The sequence below is a fragment of the Euprymna scolopes genome, chromosome 19 (genome assembly GCF_053919585.1).
Source record: "Euprymna scolopes isolate OS-2025 chromosome 19, ASM5391958v1, whole genome shotgun sequence".
In the NCBI taxonomy this organism is placed as follows: Eukaryota; Metazoa; Mollusca; class Cephalopoda; order Sepiida; family Sepiolidae; genus Euprymna; species Euprymna scolopes.
In genome coordinates this window covers 35,248,072-35,265,309 of record NC_136500.1, presented here as the reverse complement: position 1 = coordinate 35,265,309, position 17,238 = coordinate 35,248,072, and the positions used below count along the sequence as shown (strand labels likewise).

Here is a 17,238-nt window from a genome sequence, read left to right as displayed (position 1 = left end):
TTTTGTAATGAAGAATATAAAAAGAACTTGTCTTCCTTACGACTAAAATTTTATTTCTTTGACTGTATAATTTTTTTGAATTGTGCAATTTACTGCATTGCATTCCAGACAATACCAAGTATGTACAACTAGTATGAAGAATGTTCTAAAAGTAATGCCTCCTATTTTTTATTCCACTCGGATGGATCAGAAGGGATTGTAAAGTTCATTGTTATGATTACTGAACTTATGCATTCATGACCTGAAAGTTTCATCTCTCTGTTGCAGATATTGACAGTGTGAGACTCTAGGAAAGCAACACTTGTCATGGATGTGCATCAGAAGCAGAGATGCGTTATTGAATTCCCAGCAAAAGTATATTGAGAATGGTGGTGATTATGTAGAAAAATAAATTCTGGAGCACAAAAGGGTTGCTCGTTTTAATGATACCACTCTCGTCTTTGTAGCTATTCAACTTTTTTAGTTTAAAAAAAACAAAATAGGAGGCTTTACTTTTAGAATGACCCTTGTGTATCTCAATATATATATATATATATATATATATATATATATATATATATATATATTGATAAATTTAATTCTTTAAAGAATAGCAAAACAGACAAAAGGATAATTTGTCCTGAAAATAATATTTTTATTTCACTGAATGAAAAAAAAAACTTGTGAATATGCAAAATTTAAAAAATATATTAGACATGTATTGTATAACAAATCTACAAACAATCTAAATATATGGAGAAATTATTTCTATTTTTTTTTTTTTTAATTGTTCTTGGATGTATTTGAATAATGTAATATTTAGCTTCATTTGGCATAGTGGTAGGAGCGTTTGTTAATAGGCCAAGAGGCCAAGGTTCAATCCTTGGTCAAGTCATGTTATAAAAAAATTAATTGAAAATAATTTATTTAAGTTTAGACTTTATAGAAGCACACAAATATCATGCACATTGAGCTGAAAAACATTAAATAGTAATAAAATAGCAGCCTAACTGGAAATAACCTGGAAAAAAAAAAAGAAACTATTAATGACACGAGAAAGAATTACAACAGAGAAATGAGAAATAATTTAATTTTTTTTTTTTTACATTCAAATGTTATCAAAATAACTCAAAATAATAAATGAGTTATCACTAGTTGAAATTAAAGAAAAAGTTCACTATTCATCCATTTTCACACACTGAACTGTTTGTGATACCCATTTATTATTACTTTACATCTTATAGAATGTTTTCATGTCAATTAGTTTCTTGTTCAATTATTCTGTAAGCAAACTTAAATTTTAAAGTTTTATTTTTACCCCTGTTCTTTTTTCATTTCTCTTTTAGTCTTGTCAGACTGATTTGGTGAAAGACAATGGTCACAAGTATTTTCTATCCGTTTTGAGTGACCAGAATATGTCTGTAAGTATAGTTGTATATTCTAAGACCAAGATTGAAGAATGAGTAACTATGAAAATAAACTTGTGTAAGGTGTCTCTATGTAAATTTCATTTTTCGTGAAGTCTCATCATCCTGTTTAGCAAGCATTACATACACTTGGTCAAAGGGAATTCGGTAGCGGTACAGAATAGTTAACATTCGGTAACTTGGAAATTCAAAAGCCAACATAACAAGCCGATGATTGTTTGAAAGACAAATTTTAAAGAAAAAATGTGGAATAATTGTTAGAAATGTTAAAATTTGACAAGTTTGGTAGAGAATTTTATTCTAATATGTTTGATATGAATTATGTTTTTTTTTGTAGGATGACCTGTTTGTAAATAAAGTGTCTCTAAAAGCATAAATTTGTAAAATGTCAGCAATCAATATTATATATGAATAAGTGTTAACTATTATGAACTTCTACTGAGAATACATAATAATAAATGACATTATCAATGTATATTTGTCATTGAAATAAATATCGGAAGACAACTCTCCTACACTATTTGTAGCACCTAAATTAGGTTAAAGATAATAAAAAAAAAAAAAACTGGACGTACCAAAAAATATGTAGACTTTTTTTTTTTTTAAATGACTGATTTCTACAACATGAACATCCTATATATATATATTTATACTATATCATTTACCTATAAAATTTTGACTCATGCTAGGGTTGTGAGGAGGAAAACAATAGTCCTGAAAAAGGTTGCACAAGACGGCTAACCAATCACAATTCCACTGTCGAAAGCTGATCACCTGTGCACCTCATAGCTCAGCCAAGCTCTTGATCGTTTTGACTCGCATCCTCAGAAATCACAGTGTAGTATCTGTTCTTCAGATGCTCCACTTCAATTTCTTGTTCTCTGTCAGTGGAGGAGAAATCCTTCACGACTGAGACAATTTTTATTTTTGTTCCTTTTCTCCACGTTAAAAAACGACCCTGGTGTCTAACTCTGTCCCGTGGGGAGGCATTGTAAATAGGAACTTAGAGGGGATCAAAGGTGTAATTAACCAAAACAAAAAAGCTTACAATTAGAAGGAAAGGTGACATAAAAATAGACCTTGATACCTGAGTACTTACTTTTAACTCTCCCCAAACCATGAAAGAAATTAAAATTGGCTGTACTCTTGTGAATAGTGTTCGAATAAGTTATGCTTGAAATACCCAAAATGAGCAACAATTTAATGGAGACATCTTGTTTTAACCTCTGATTTTATATAAGTAAATAATTCTTGTCGTAACTTTCGGTGTTGTTTAATATCAAAGTAAGCCACTTTTGATAATTGGTGAAATCATAAAGCTACAGTAAAGTGTTAAACCTAAGAAAAGATTTTATTATAAAATATTTTGCTACCTTATTTACTATTGGGAAGTTATGAAGATGATTAACTGTACTAGACTTCAAACGCTAACATAACAACATTGTCTTTGAGAATCCATGGTTTTAGGCTTACTTCTACTTGCGCCTTTCAGAGTTTTGCAACCTGCATAAAATTGCTTAGATTTTCTAGTTGCTAAATTAGTGTGTATGTGTGTGTAATTGTAGCTGATTTTTTTGCGCTTCTACACTATTGGAATGAAATTGTGGAAATCGTAATACTGAATTTCACATGAAAACAATGGTATCTATATAGTCCTCATATTTTAAAGATGATTATATCCAAAAATTACGAAAGTCGATAAGGTAGAACATTATTTAAAGAAAATAAAATATAGAATTTGATGAGAACAATCATAAGACACAGAAGAGTTCAAAAGGGAGGTAATTTTCGATTTCGATTTAAACAAAATGGTTGCAATTTTTCACCTTACACAAAGTTATTTTGTTTAATAATTCAGTAATATTCAGGTAATTTTGACTGCATAATTTGGAAGCTACCATTGTAACTTATTACATTTGTCAAAAAAAAAAAAATCAGTTGAAACTATTGTTTTTTTTATTTGAAAACTCCATTTATCAAGTACAAAATTGTCACAATAGTGGAGAAGCACCAATTTTTTTTATTTAAAATACTTTTAGCACGTCATCTACTGGATCATTTTTCATAATTTTTGTAATTTATAATTTCGGTATGACATGTAAGTACATAATAATGTTTTCACCTGAAATGTGTTGGTTTAAAAAACAAAAAACACCAATATAAACAAGAACCTCCTGTGTTTATATGTACAAAAATAAACAATGCCTTTTTCTTGTTTTTAAGTCAGAACACCGTACCATGGCAGCTTTCATCTTGGCCATGATTGTAAGTAATTACCCCCAGGGACAGGTAAGTTTTCTCTTTCACATGTTTCAAATTAAAAAAACACAACTTTATTCTGTAAGCGTCAGTTTCTAAAAATAAATTATTATTAAATGATTTGTTGAGCATTTGTTAAAATCTTCATTTTTTTTTTTTTTCCATACAACAAAAAATGAAATTCTTGATAAAAAAAATGAATTTCTTGCTGTAAGGATTTGATGACTGAAGTGATTGGTCATAATGAATTAAAGATTTTTTTTAATAAGGAATGCGTTTATTTAAGCTACATTTTTAGAAAAGAGTTTTGCTTTTCTTTACATTACTATTGTATTTATCAAAATTACCATGTGTGTGTATGTATATTTATTTATTATTTATCAACATTTTTGGCTACATATGTGCATACATGTTCTGACTGCAATCTTATTAGGCTAAGCTTTTTTAGGCGATGTTGTTAGGATAAAAATTAAAAAAAAAAAACAATCTTTTTACAGCAAGACGGCTGCATTGAACTGAATGTGAACTACAAGCAGACATTCTAGGGTGCGGTTAACCTCACTACTTAATCTCACTATTTCATTAGTGAAGTTGTCTTGTACATTCTGTTTTAAAAGTGAAAAAGATTGTTGGATGGTTTCAAAGATGCTGAATTTGAAACATCCAATCAAAGGTTGAATTTATAAAACTCTTAGTAATTATAAATTAATTTTAACAAACTTGTTTATTTTTATCTGTCCAATCCAAAATTACTGATCAGTTTAAATTAAACATCATACAACATATATGAGTGTCTATAGGCACAACAGTATTTTTATTTTTTTTTAATTTTTTATTTTTAGAAAGCAGCTTTTCAGGGAAATGTGATATCCATCTGTCTTGAGCAGTTAAATGATCCTAATCCACATTTTAGGCAATGGCTTGCCCTATGTCTAGGAAAAGTAAGTAAATATATTTTTTATGAGCATCTCCTCTTCAAAAATGATGCAAAAGTTGTTTTAGGTGTATGATGTCTTTTCTTGATAGAAACACTTGTTTTTAGCGCTGTTTTGACATGTACAATATATAATTGTTATATGTAAAATATATACACCCTGTGCCAGAATTATATGCAAATCAATATTTTTGTTCTAACTCCAATAGTTTTCAATGAAAATTTTTTTAATTTGGCACGTTATATGACAACATTAACACAAGTGCAGATCTAAAATTTTAAGCTGATCTGCATAGTAATAAACAATTGACAGCCATTTTGGTGATTTACATTTTTTTCAGCATGCCAACTTTATATGCTAAAATATGGTGAAGTTCTAAAAGATTATCGGAACATTGATTATTCTAGGAATTTGTAAATTGTGAACAACAATAATAAAGAACAAACAACTTCAATATGGTTTCATAGTACAATCAATATCTTATATAATTGCCATTTTTATTGGCAAGAGCAAAAAGCCTTTGGTCCATTGAAGATGTCAAACTTTCGATTTCATCTGATGAAATGTCTTTGACAGCAGTCAGAATAGCATTCTAGAGGTCATCCTTGCAGTTGTACTGCCTTTCTCCGGAGTAAATATTTTGTTTCAAGATGCTCCACAGATTTTCGATGGGATTTAAATCTGGAGAACAGGTTGGCCATCGCATTATTTTCTCATGTCTGGCAAAAACTCTCTCCAAATATTCAGTGGTTATCCTTGCAGAATGAGACAGTGAAATTACCACGCATGAATACCATCTTTTTCCAGAATACCAAATTTTTTTTCTTGTGCCAGGATTCCGAGTGTTCCTTAATGAAGTCAATGTAGAATTTGGCGGTAATTTTCACTCCATCTGTGACTCTGAATGGTCCTACCAGCTGTACTAAGCAGTCAATGATTGTAGCCCAGAACATTACACCACCACCTCCTTGTTGTTGGGGACGTAGACCCTCATTATGGTACCATCCTCCCCTTCACTCATTGGGTCCATCAAGGGTCGCTCGACACTCATCAGTGAACAAAACAGTTTGAAAATTCACCTTCATGTGATCTCTTGCCCATTCCATCCTCTTTTTCTTGTGGATATCCTTCAATTGAGGGTGGACCTCTAGCTTTCCAAATTTTGTAATCGTCCTCAGGATACAGCAACGAGTTGATTTGGGCACATCAGGAACGCCAGCTTTTTCAAAAATTTGTTTGCTAGTTTCAAGTGGGTTACGGCGAACTTCTCTCTTGATCTTGCTCATTGTTCGACGTGACAGATATGACTTCTTACGAATTTTCCCTTTGTCAGAACATCCATTGCAAAGTTGATGGTTAATACAATATTTTTTTATTGTACGATGATCATGGTGTAATTCTGTGACAATTTCTAAGATGGAAATCTTATTATGGAGCTATTGAACAATTTTAGACTTCTCAGCTTGACTTAAAGCACCTTTATGTCCCATCTTGCATATAAAGTTGGCGCGCTGAAAAAAAACTGCAAGTCAACAAAATGGCTGCCGTTTGCTCACTATTGCGCAGATCAGCTTAAATTTTTATATCTGCACATGCGTTAATGTTGCCGTATAACGTGCAAAGTTTCATGAATTTTCATTGACAACTATCGGAGTTAGAACAAAAATATCGATTTGCATATAATTCTGGCACAGGGTGTAATTGTTATCACATGTACAACATAAAATTGTTATATACAAGTTATATGCAACATATAAATGTTATAACATATCCAACATGTATTGTTCCTTTGTCTTCAGACCAAGATCATAGTGTAGTATCTGTTCTGATGCTAAACTTCACCTTTTCTGTTCTCGGTCAGTGAAGAGAAATCCTTCATGACTGAGACACTTTATTATTTTTATTCCTATCCAGAGTGTCCCTTTTTGGGGAGCTGGATTTTCCCCACATTCAAAACCGACATTGTGTCTAACTTGGCCCTCGTGGGGAGGCAAGTAAATAGGATCATATACATGTCAACCCTCACTACGCATTTATTTTATTATTTTTTTTATTTTTACTAAGTTTGAATGTTTCCATATTGTTAAATTGTAGGTTTGGATGAACTATGAAACTGCTCGTTGGTGTGGCGTACGTGATCTGGCTCATGAAAAACTCAGCAACCTACTAACTGATTCTGTACCTGAGGTAAATTATTTAAAGTTGTAGCCTTTTTTAAAAAGAAAATTTTCTTGGTTTATTAATATAAATATTAAAAGAGCAATCAATTATTCTTGTAATTCTTGTATTTTATTCTGCTGAACCAAACTCTAAGCAGTGTAAAACTGTTCAGAATTTATTTGTAGCATTGAAGGAGAGAAACAGTGGGTGTTTAATGTGAGTCTAAAAATCTAAATTCTGATGACCCCAGGAAGATTAAATTTTGACAGTATAAGGAGATGCAGAAGATAGTAATACCATGTTGAAAGAATGTATGGGAGTTATTGGTTTAGTAGAGTAGAACTGTTGAGATAGCAGGTTCAGTCCACAGAAGGATGAGGAAAACAGGAAAGAAAATGATAAAATGGACTAGATGGAAAGATGGATAAATGAAGACTAGATGGAAAGATGGATAAATGAAGACTAGATGAAAAGATGGATAAATGAAGACTAGATGAAAAGATGGATAAATGAAGACTAGATGAAAAGATGGATAAATGAAGACTAGATGAAAAGATGGATAAATGAAGACTAGATGAAAAGATGGATAAATGAAGACTAGATGAAAAGATGGATAAATGAAGACTAGATAAAAAGATGGATAAATGAAGACTAGATGAAAAGATGGATAAATGAAGACTAGATGAAAAGATGGATAAATGAAGACTAGATGAAAAGATGGATAAATGAAGACTAGATGAAAAGATGGATAAATGAAGACTAGATGAAAAGATGGATAAATGAAGACTAGATGAAAAGATGGATAAATGAAGACTAGATGAAAAGATGGATAAATGAAGACTAGATGAAAAGATGGATAAATGAAGACTAGATGAAAAGATGGATAAATGAAGACTAGATGAAAAGATGGATAAATGAAGACTAGATGAAAAGATGGATAAATGAAGACTAGATGAAAAGATGGATAAATGAAGACTAGATGAAAAGATGGATAAATGAAGACTAGATGAAAAGATGGATAAATGAAGACTAGATGAAAAGATGGATAAATGAAGACTAGATGAAAAGATGGATAAATGAAGACTAGATGAAAAGATGGATAAATGAAGACTAGATGAAAAGATGGATAAATGAAGACTAGATGAAAAGATGGATAAATGAAAACCTTGGCAGTAATGTGTTAGTTTTAAAATCAATTTCTTAAAGCTGGCAAGGTAAATTTTTTTATTGCAACTCGACATTCACTGTTAAATTGATAACCTGTATAGGTTTTCTGGTATGCTGAAAACGAATATCACATTCAGATTTGAGGCAGAAAAGTAGTTTTCTGCATATTAAGACATTTTTCCAATATATTTAATGAATTTCAGTGGCCATCGCCATTCTTAACATGGAACATTTGGAAAGTAAAAAAATTAAAAAAAAATTTTTTTAATGGTTGATGTTCAGGGCTGGAGAAGGCAGAAATATATAGAAGTCTTCATCCATTGCCTGGTGGACCTTTTTTAATAAACATCATGAAGCAATAAAACAGTTATTTTTTTCCCCCTCATGGAGCCGCCTCCTTAAATAATCAAATACTACTTAATTTCCACCATTATTTATCATTAAGCTGTTGTTTCATTGACCACCTTACACTCCTGAACCCTTATCCTTGAGTAGCTTCACGGCCTTGATACGTGATGATACCCTTGTAAAAAAAGATAAAAATAGAACAGGAGGTCTATTTTTTTTTTTTTTTTTTTTTAAATTATATAACAGGATAATTTATTTTTTTAATGGGTTGATGCATGAATGAAATAAGAAATGGTAACAGAATTGATTATGTAAATGAATATATAGATACATAATGGCTATTATATGATGTTTTCATATTTTGCTTGTAATTTTCTTATATTGTTGAAAGTGCATTTCTTGGAGCAAATAGATATTCCTCTTTATTGTAGGTTCGTGCCGCTGCTGTGTACGCACTGGGAACCTACATCAGTAGCTGTTCGTCAGAGCGTAGTGACCATGCCAGCAACATAGACTTAGGTATTGGGATGAGTCTGACTCATATCCTAAATGATGGAAGTCCTTTAGTTCGCCAGGTGAGTCTCTATTGGTTCTCTTTTTGTTTCATTTTACTTCAAGGTTCTCCAAAATCAAACGCATTAAATACCACTCCTGTCTTCATAGCTCGTTTAGTTTAAAAAATAGGAGGCTTTACTTTTGGAATGACCCTCATATTTATCTTCTAACTGTCCATTTACATGGCTTGTTGCACTTTGTTATTTTTTGCCAAAAATTTGATTTGAATATCACCACCAAGTGTGTAAGTATGATGATCAATGCCTCCAATAACAAATTTCACACAAATATACTTTATGTATCTGGTAGTGTTCTTAGACAGGCTTTTTATCGGAATGTCTTCGATAAATATTGATAATTGAAAAAATCTGATAAAAGAAGAAACATGTGATTTTGACTAAACTAAACACCTTATACAGCCTAACATCACAAGCGCATTTGAGAAGTTTTATTACTGCACAAGCAGAAAGGCTGTGCATATAAAATCAACAGTAGTTTCTTTGATATGACAGGGTCGCGTTTGAAATGAATGTTTCTTTTTAGAGCACAATTTAACTAACGATGATACTTGACTTTTGCATTTTAAACTTTAATTCAATCCATAAAATAATTTAATAAAATCAACAATAAGTTCTCTATAGTACAATGAAAATTACAATGGATTGTGGACTAAATCATTCCGGGAAGGTATTTGAAGCTTTCTCCCAGTGCACAGCGATGGGTCCATAACTAGAGCAGATAATCAATCAATTTGATTGAAAAATGGGTGATTTCACCGATTTCGATGACAATAAAATATGGGAGAGTGGCACATTCATTGATCCTCATTAAATTCCGGGGAACATCAGGTCCCTTTGCTAGTCATTTCTATATGAGTGAAATATCCAGTAGTCTTTTTAGTATTTATTATTTTAACGTCAAACACTAAGTAATTTTATTCCAGATGCCAGAATGAGTAAAACTACTTAAGTCATCTTTTTCTTTTCTTTCTCAAAGGAATTGGCTGTTGCTTTGGGTGGTCTTGTCCAGCAGTTTGAGTCTCCTTTTGTGGCTGTGGCATCTCAAATGTTAGAAGAAGAACGCATGAGAGAGAAGAATACACCCATGATTGCTGCCGTCACTGCTGGAGGATTTAATGTTGTGACATCTATATGTGCAGGTATGTGGCTCCTAGATGAAATACAAGACAGTAACTAAAAAAAAAAAAAACAAAAAGCAAAAAAAACTCTTCTCTGGCCAGCGCACCACCTATACCCCCCTCCTCTCGTCTCATTTTTCGCTTTTACTTTTCAAAGTCTTCCTTTTCTTTAAATCTTTTTAGATCCTACTTTCATAATAGAACACAGGGTGGGACAAAATGATCTGAAGCATTCATTGCATTTAATAAAGCCAAATTAGAATTATATAATATATGGGGTGGAATGATAAAGTTGTCGCCCTAGAAAAGATGACCTGATTCCATTTCTGTTTGATGAAAACCGGTTTTATTTTTATTTTTTTTTTATTTTTATTTTTTTTTTGTTGCAAACCATCTACTAGTTGGTTAGTTGTATACAAATTCCAAAAGCAATAGAAGTCTTCTATCATGTCTAAAAGTGACATAATGTTCAACGAGTGAGATCGAAGATCCCAGTTATGACAACAGGATCATTGTCAGCACTTTCAAAATGCAAATCTGGACGGTTCAATGCTTGAGGGTAGAGCTCAGTGAAGTTTCTGGCCATGGTTATAGTTTTTAGAGTGATTTCAAGTGAGGACCACATTATGCCACCTCACATCTTTGAAGTTGGCTTGAAAGTCAACACAAAAGTATATCTGGATGTGTTGAAGAGTGTGGTGATCCTCTGGTGCAATTAGGTAGCTGCGGCAGGCCCCGGATGTCGCAACAGGATTCGGCGTTGGCCCACAACTTCAAAGAGACCCAGGCTTGGCTTCAAAAGGAGTGGTATGACTTTGTACTCTTCTCTCACTGGTCTCCCTCCCCCCTCAATCTGAACCTACTGGACTACTTCGTTTGGTCATATGTCGAAGATATCACCAACGTGACCTTCCATAACACCAAAGCCAGCCTGATCACCTGCCAGCGCTTATGGAAAAGGTATGTTTGCAGTTCCAAACCTGTATTGAGGCAGTTATTGAGACTGAAGTTGAATAAATCTCAGCTCTACTATATAATCAAGTTACCTGAATTGATTTTTTCAATAAGAGTTTTAAAATAAAGCTGTAGTATTGTTTTCTTTTGGGCGACAAATTTATTGTTCCATCTTGTATGTAAAAAAGTAATTTTGTAAATGTACATATAATGCCATTTTTGGTTAATGTCATTTTAATAATGAAAAAAGCATTTTTTTTTTTTTTCTTTTTTTAAATGTACAATGAAAATTCAAGGGTAGGCTGAAATAAAATAAAATTGTGTTATATGTACATTTGTAAAATAAAAATATGGTTATAGTCAGCTAAAATATTTTCTGCGTAGTGCTACAGGAAGTGGTGACAAGGGAAATTAGTTTCTTCACTTTTATTATATATGTTTTTTTATGATGTTTGAAATTTTATTTTAATTTCAATAATTTCATTTGTTATTTTGATTTCAATAATTTTATTTTTATACTTTCATAAATATTTCATTATATAAATTCAAATAAAAACTTATTTTAAAATTAAAAAAAACAAAACTTATTTTTATAATTTGATAAACGAATTTCTTATAAAATTTAAAATAAAAACTTATTTTTTAATTATTAAAAGTGAAAATAAAGACTAATTGTGTTATTTTTATCTGTATAATTTTGTTAATTTTTATTGTATACTTTTTACTAACATCCTTTTCTTCTATTTTATTTCAATAAATCGCTTCACAATAGAAATACTGAAGAAAAATAAAAATGAAGGAATTGATTTTTCTTGTCACTGCTTCCGGTAGCGTTCTGCAGAAAATTGGGAAGTACGTTAGCTGACTGCAACCAAAAATACTGTTTTTCATTAATCAAACTACATGAAACCAAATTACATCATGTGTACATTTGTAAAAATAAAAATGCTTTTTTTATTATTTTTTTTAAATGGCTTTTATTCAACCTTACAAATGTCGCATGAATTTGTACTTTATACTGGATGAAATATATTTTCATTTTAATTTCTTTAACATTTACAAAACTCAGAATTAATACAGGGTTAGGCAGAGCAACTTCTTTTTTGTTTTAATTGATATTCCAAATAAGCAAATTGCTCTTCCCCATCCCATAAATACAATTTTAATCTATTATTGCAACAGATCAATTTTCAAATTATAAATAAAATTAAGTAAATCATCTTTGTGCTTTATTGATGTCCATGCAAACACAGACTCACAATATTATTATAAAACCAGTTAACAGAACATTAATATCACCTGGTTTTTCCTATAAAATTACTTACCCGTAAAAGTTTTTTTACGTTGGTATAGGGTTTTGTTTTCAATTTCATCTCTGGACACACACAGATATTACATTTATATTATAGCTTTTCCTTGATACAAGTGAACACCTGTTTCTTCAATTTTCCATATTTTGTCTTCCTTTTTTTTATTTTTTTGATTTAGTCCCTTCTTCCCCTTATTGTTTCTCCCTAACAATAAATGCATGACATGATTTCATCAGGTTTGTAATCACAAAGGTTTGATTCTTTTTGACATTATAATCTCTCTAGTTTAGATGTGGCAGTTCTGACCAGTTTGAATGTTTCATTTAGCTGTTGCAGATTTTCAGGTTTTCTCTTAGATGATTTTCCATTTTATATCAATGTTTTTTAATTTAATAGTCACTTTCATCAGGCTGTCTGAAGATATTGGCTTTCTGAGACGAAATGCATCTAACATTGATGCTTTTTGTTTTTCTACTTCCTTTTGCAAAACTTAAGTATGTTCTGCAAAACCAAAAACAACAACCCACCTTTTCCCCTTCCCATTTCTTTCTTCCCATTTCCCCTTTCTCTTTCTATTCCCCCCCCCCTCCGCTTTCTGACTGGTTTCTTAACTTAAAATGTATCAAACATTAATACTGTAACCTTTTTCCCTCTCCCATGGCAAAACTCATTTATGTTCTGCAGGGCAGGAAACAAAAACGATAAAATCCAGTATAAAACAACCAAACAAAACATTACAAACTAGCGATTGAAGATACAAAGAGCTTGAAGAAAAAAACCTTCTACAAAATAACTGGATGCAATATAAATACTATTTCCAAAATAATTGAATTTGGCATTAAATAATCCGAAAAGGGTTGATATGCCGTAAAACAAAACAACCAAACCAATAGTCACTTTATCGATCCAGAATACCATAGATACCCCAGGATAGAGGAGAGAAAAAGAGAGAAATAGTCTCTCTTGTTTTTAAATCAGGATTTTGATTTGTAAACCATGTCCCTATTTACTTGCTTTCCCACGAGAGCAGAATCAAACAAAAAGTCGGTTTTTAAAGTGGAGAAAATCCAGTTCCCCCCCACAAAAGGGGCACACTGAATTTGCAGAAAAAAAAATTGTCTCTCTGGAAGGATTTCCGTTTAGTAATTAAAGAGAGAACAGTTACTACACTTTGTTCCTAACCGAAAGGTCAAGGTGTCACCTATTATGTTTTGAAGTCCTCTCACTCCTGCCCAGTGTCAGGATTTATCCACATAAACCATCACCCACCTAAATTGATCTCCTAATTCTTTTCTTTTCTGTATGGTCACACAATTAAAAAAAGATAAATATATTTGTATAAAAAGTGCCAAAATGATAAGAGTTATCTATCAGAATAAATGTAAGAGTTTTTGTTTTCTGTTTGCAACTAATTTAGTAATGAAATGTTATGTAAACTTTTTGTTGGTTCCCCCGATTTATCGGAGAGGGACATATGTTTTCAGTTGCGTCTGTTAGTCCGGACTATTGCCAGATAACCATCTATTAGTTTTTCCTGAAATTTTGCCAAAAATTGTATTTCATTAAATAGATGTGCACAGTAAAAAAAATTTTTTTTTTTTTTTTGTGAAAATTCCTGTTGCGTCCCCAGGGGCTCAAAAGAGGTCAAAAATGCCCCAAAATGGCAAAAAATGACACATTTTCCCCCATAACGTTGGGTCCATCCATTAGATTTTTTTTAAACTTGGCCAAAATATGAAACCCAATGTTTTTAATATAAATCCAGTATCGGTGACACTGGCAAAATTCTGGTTGCTAAAAGCACCTCTTTTTGTGGCTCTTCTTTCATATTTCTCAGCAAAAACATGATATATCTGACTATATAATAGTGGTTTTTCATGATGGTCAACTTAAATATACATGTGTTAAGGCCTGAAATTGCACCGTTTTCCATTTACACTAAGATGCAGCATATCCAGGGACTCAAAAGAGGTAAAAAAACCCAAAATGGCCAAAAATGACATTTTTTGACCCATAGTGTTTGATCCATCCATTAGATTTTCCTGAAACTTGGCCAAAATGTGGAGACCATTGTTCTTAATATTAATTCTGGTTCGCATCCTTCTGGGACTTTTAGGGCTAAAAAAACATGCCTTTTTGGAGCTCTTTTTTCATATTACTCAAAAACTTTATATTTATGTCTATGTAGTGGTTTTCCATGGTTCTGAATTCAAATATACATATCTTAAGGCATGAAACTGCACCGTTTGTCCATTTTCACTGGCATTTGGCGTTCCCACGTGCTCAAAAGGGGTCACAAATGCCCCAAAATTTCAAAAAGTGACACTTTTTACCCTATAACTTTTGATCCATCCATTAGATTTTTTTGAGACTTGGCGAAAATGTGAAGGCAACCCTGGCCCTTCACACTTCTCACATTCATCATTTCTTCACTAGTATGTGTAGCCCGTTCGTTGTTAGGAGACTTAATCAATGGTAAGTTAATTTCTGGTCACACTACTGCTGCTATTGTTGTTATCATCGTCATTTTTCCTCATCCTCAACCTTGTTAAATAAACGTATATATAAAAATTTTTTTTTTTTTTTTCATTATCCAAATTTATTGGAAACTATTTACATTTTTTTCTTTTTCATTTTAGATTTAAAAAATATTTTTTTCTTCTTTTTATACTGTTTTGTCTATATTTAAGGCTACGTATTTTTTTTTTTTTTTACTTTAAAGTTCAAACAAACTTATTTCATCCGATGTACATGCTTACCACTGCCACTCCTCATCTTTGTCTTCTCTTTCCTCTCCTTTTATCCCTTCTTGTCCTCTTTTCTTTCTCCTCTTTCCCCTTCCTTTTATTTCCTCCTTGTTTTTCTCTTTCTCCTCTTTCCATACATATTCCTTCTATTACAAATGATTGCTGACCAAACGTTGTTTATTGCATCACAAAATCAACGCAGTGCAAATAGGAATAAAAATTTAATCTTCTAAAAAATATATCTTTTCTCAAATCTGAATATTTACATATGCAGCAGCAAAAATTGTTACAGACACAGCACTTAAAGCTTAAAAAAAAACATTTATTTAAATTACGGATGGAAGAGATTATTATATCATGAAAATAAACAAGGTTTGTGGAAAGCGTGTACATAATTTCTGTAATGATAAAAGAAAACTTAATTGGACTAATGGCAACTTTTTCTATTTTTGTTTTTATCTCCTTTCTTTTTTTTTTATATTTTTCTATCGTCCCCCTCCCTTTTATTTATTTTTCTTTTTGTCGTGTGTTTCTCTCTTTTTATTATATGGTTCTTTGTTTTCTTGACTTGAATTATCGCTAGGGCTGTGACAATAGAATATTGTCTTCATTCTTTTGACTTTCGGGTATATATCTGACACAGTTAGACACACTTAATCAACTGAGAACCACATCCGTCTATATAGAAAACATATACAATATTAACGAATATATACTCAAGATTCAAAACAATGAAAAGAATATGCTGTGGGCACATCCCTAATTGTCACATAGTGTAAGTTTCTCTTTTGAAATTTCCTTTTATGAAAATAAGTAATTTCTCAGTGCTGGTCTATCCTTTCTTCTGGCACTCCATGGATTTTCTCCTGGTGTGGCACAGATTGAATAGATGCAAAGCTTTTCCTGGGAGTTAATTTCTCCTTAACTAACAAACTGCAGTTTTTCAATTTTGTGTCTGAATGACCACAGTATTGTCATATTTTGACTTGGACATTCTGTCGAGTTAAGACTCAATGTTTACATCTCCCATATTTAGTTTCAGGCTACATCAAACATGGTAAAGCTGTGTAACTTTCTTTCTTTTTTTTTTTTTAGGAGAGGGAGCATTTTATTTAATATGTTTATTTAATGAAATGATCCTCTGAAACTAACATGACTGTTGATTTTTTTTTTTTTTTTTTTTTCCCCCACATGAGCCTTAATTCAAATAGTAGCTTATAGCGTTCTTCATTTGGACATGATGGCAGTTTTTTTTTGGGTGCTTATTCAGAATTACACTTACTTAAAAACAAAAATACAGAAATTTTTTTTTTGATTTATGTATTTGTCATGGAACAAAGATATCATATTCCCAAAATTACTTAAATTGATTCAGTAGTGTTTATTTATTTTTTTTTTAAACTAAGAAAATCAAAATTTACAATTTTTAGCAATTTTACTACTAAATTGTATTAAACATAAGGTTGATTTTGACTTCAACACTTCGAATTGAGTTTTCTCCCCCTTATTTATTTCATCAAGGCCAACAAAAACACTGCAACTTGCTTAATTGTAAAATTTGATTTCTTTAAAAATAAAATTCATCAAATTATTTGATGTTTTGAATATTTCATCTTCGTTTCACGACTGGTACATACATCGTACAGACTTTTCTGTATTTTCTTTACTTTTAATTGCCGCCACACACGCAATTATGCACTGTTACTTTTAATTAATTTTTTTTTTACTGTAGATGCAACTGTTATCTCTTCAAAGGATTTTTTTGTCAGATGATTATAATTAAGGGAAAAGAAGCAAACAAAGCATGATGGCATGTATTCAGTGAGAGAGCAAGGTTGTAGAGATAGCATATTGGACAATTGTTAAGTGAGGTAGTATTAGTTATATAGCAAAGGACGTAAGAGGTTTGATTACTATGTCTGTATATGTGTGACTAAATTTATTTTGTTTTTATTTATTTTCTTCTAAGATGAACTGAGAATGCCACACTTGTCATTCTCTTCCACCTTCATCCAATTCCGGCCTTTATTTTCTAATAAAATACAAATCTGAGCTTTATTATATTGCATACGCACATGCATTTGAATTATTTCAGTTTTGTACTGTTTAAATTAATAATTTTGTTGATACTAGACAAAAGTTTATTGCAGGCATTTGAGTTTTCATTATTTTGCCCCCCCCCCCCCAACATACAGACACCTTTTTTAACTTCAAAACCAACCTAATAACAAAATAAGTACAGTAAAACCCCGGTATACG

The 17,238-nt window shown here is 31.5% G+C and overlaps 1 protein-coding gene across 4 annotated transcripts in view; it reads left to right on the top strand.

Moving 5' to 3' along the window:
• Positions 1-17,238, top strand: part of LOC145303515 (regulatory-associated protein of mTOR-like) — a 161,581-nt gene that overhangs the window by 76,314 nt on the left and 68,029 nt on the right. For all 4 annotated transcript variants that reach the window (XM_080144953.1, XM_080144954.1, XM_080144952.1 and 1 more), the window contains exons 13-18: positions 1,326-1,400; positions 3,630-3,695; positions 4,508-4,606; positions 6,695-6,787; positions 8,707-8,850; positions 9,827-9,989. In XM_080144953.1, the coding sequence (XP_080001079.1) occupies positions 1,326-1,400; positions 3,630-3,695; positions 4,508-4,606; positions 6,695-6,787; positions 8,707-8,850; positions 9,827-9,989 (640 nt within the window). The remainder of the gene's footprint in view (positions 1-1,325; positions 1,401-3,629; positions 3,696-4,507; positions 4,607-6,694; positions 6,788-8,706; positions 8,851-9,826; positions 9,990-17,238) is intronic.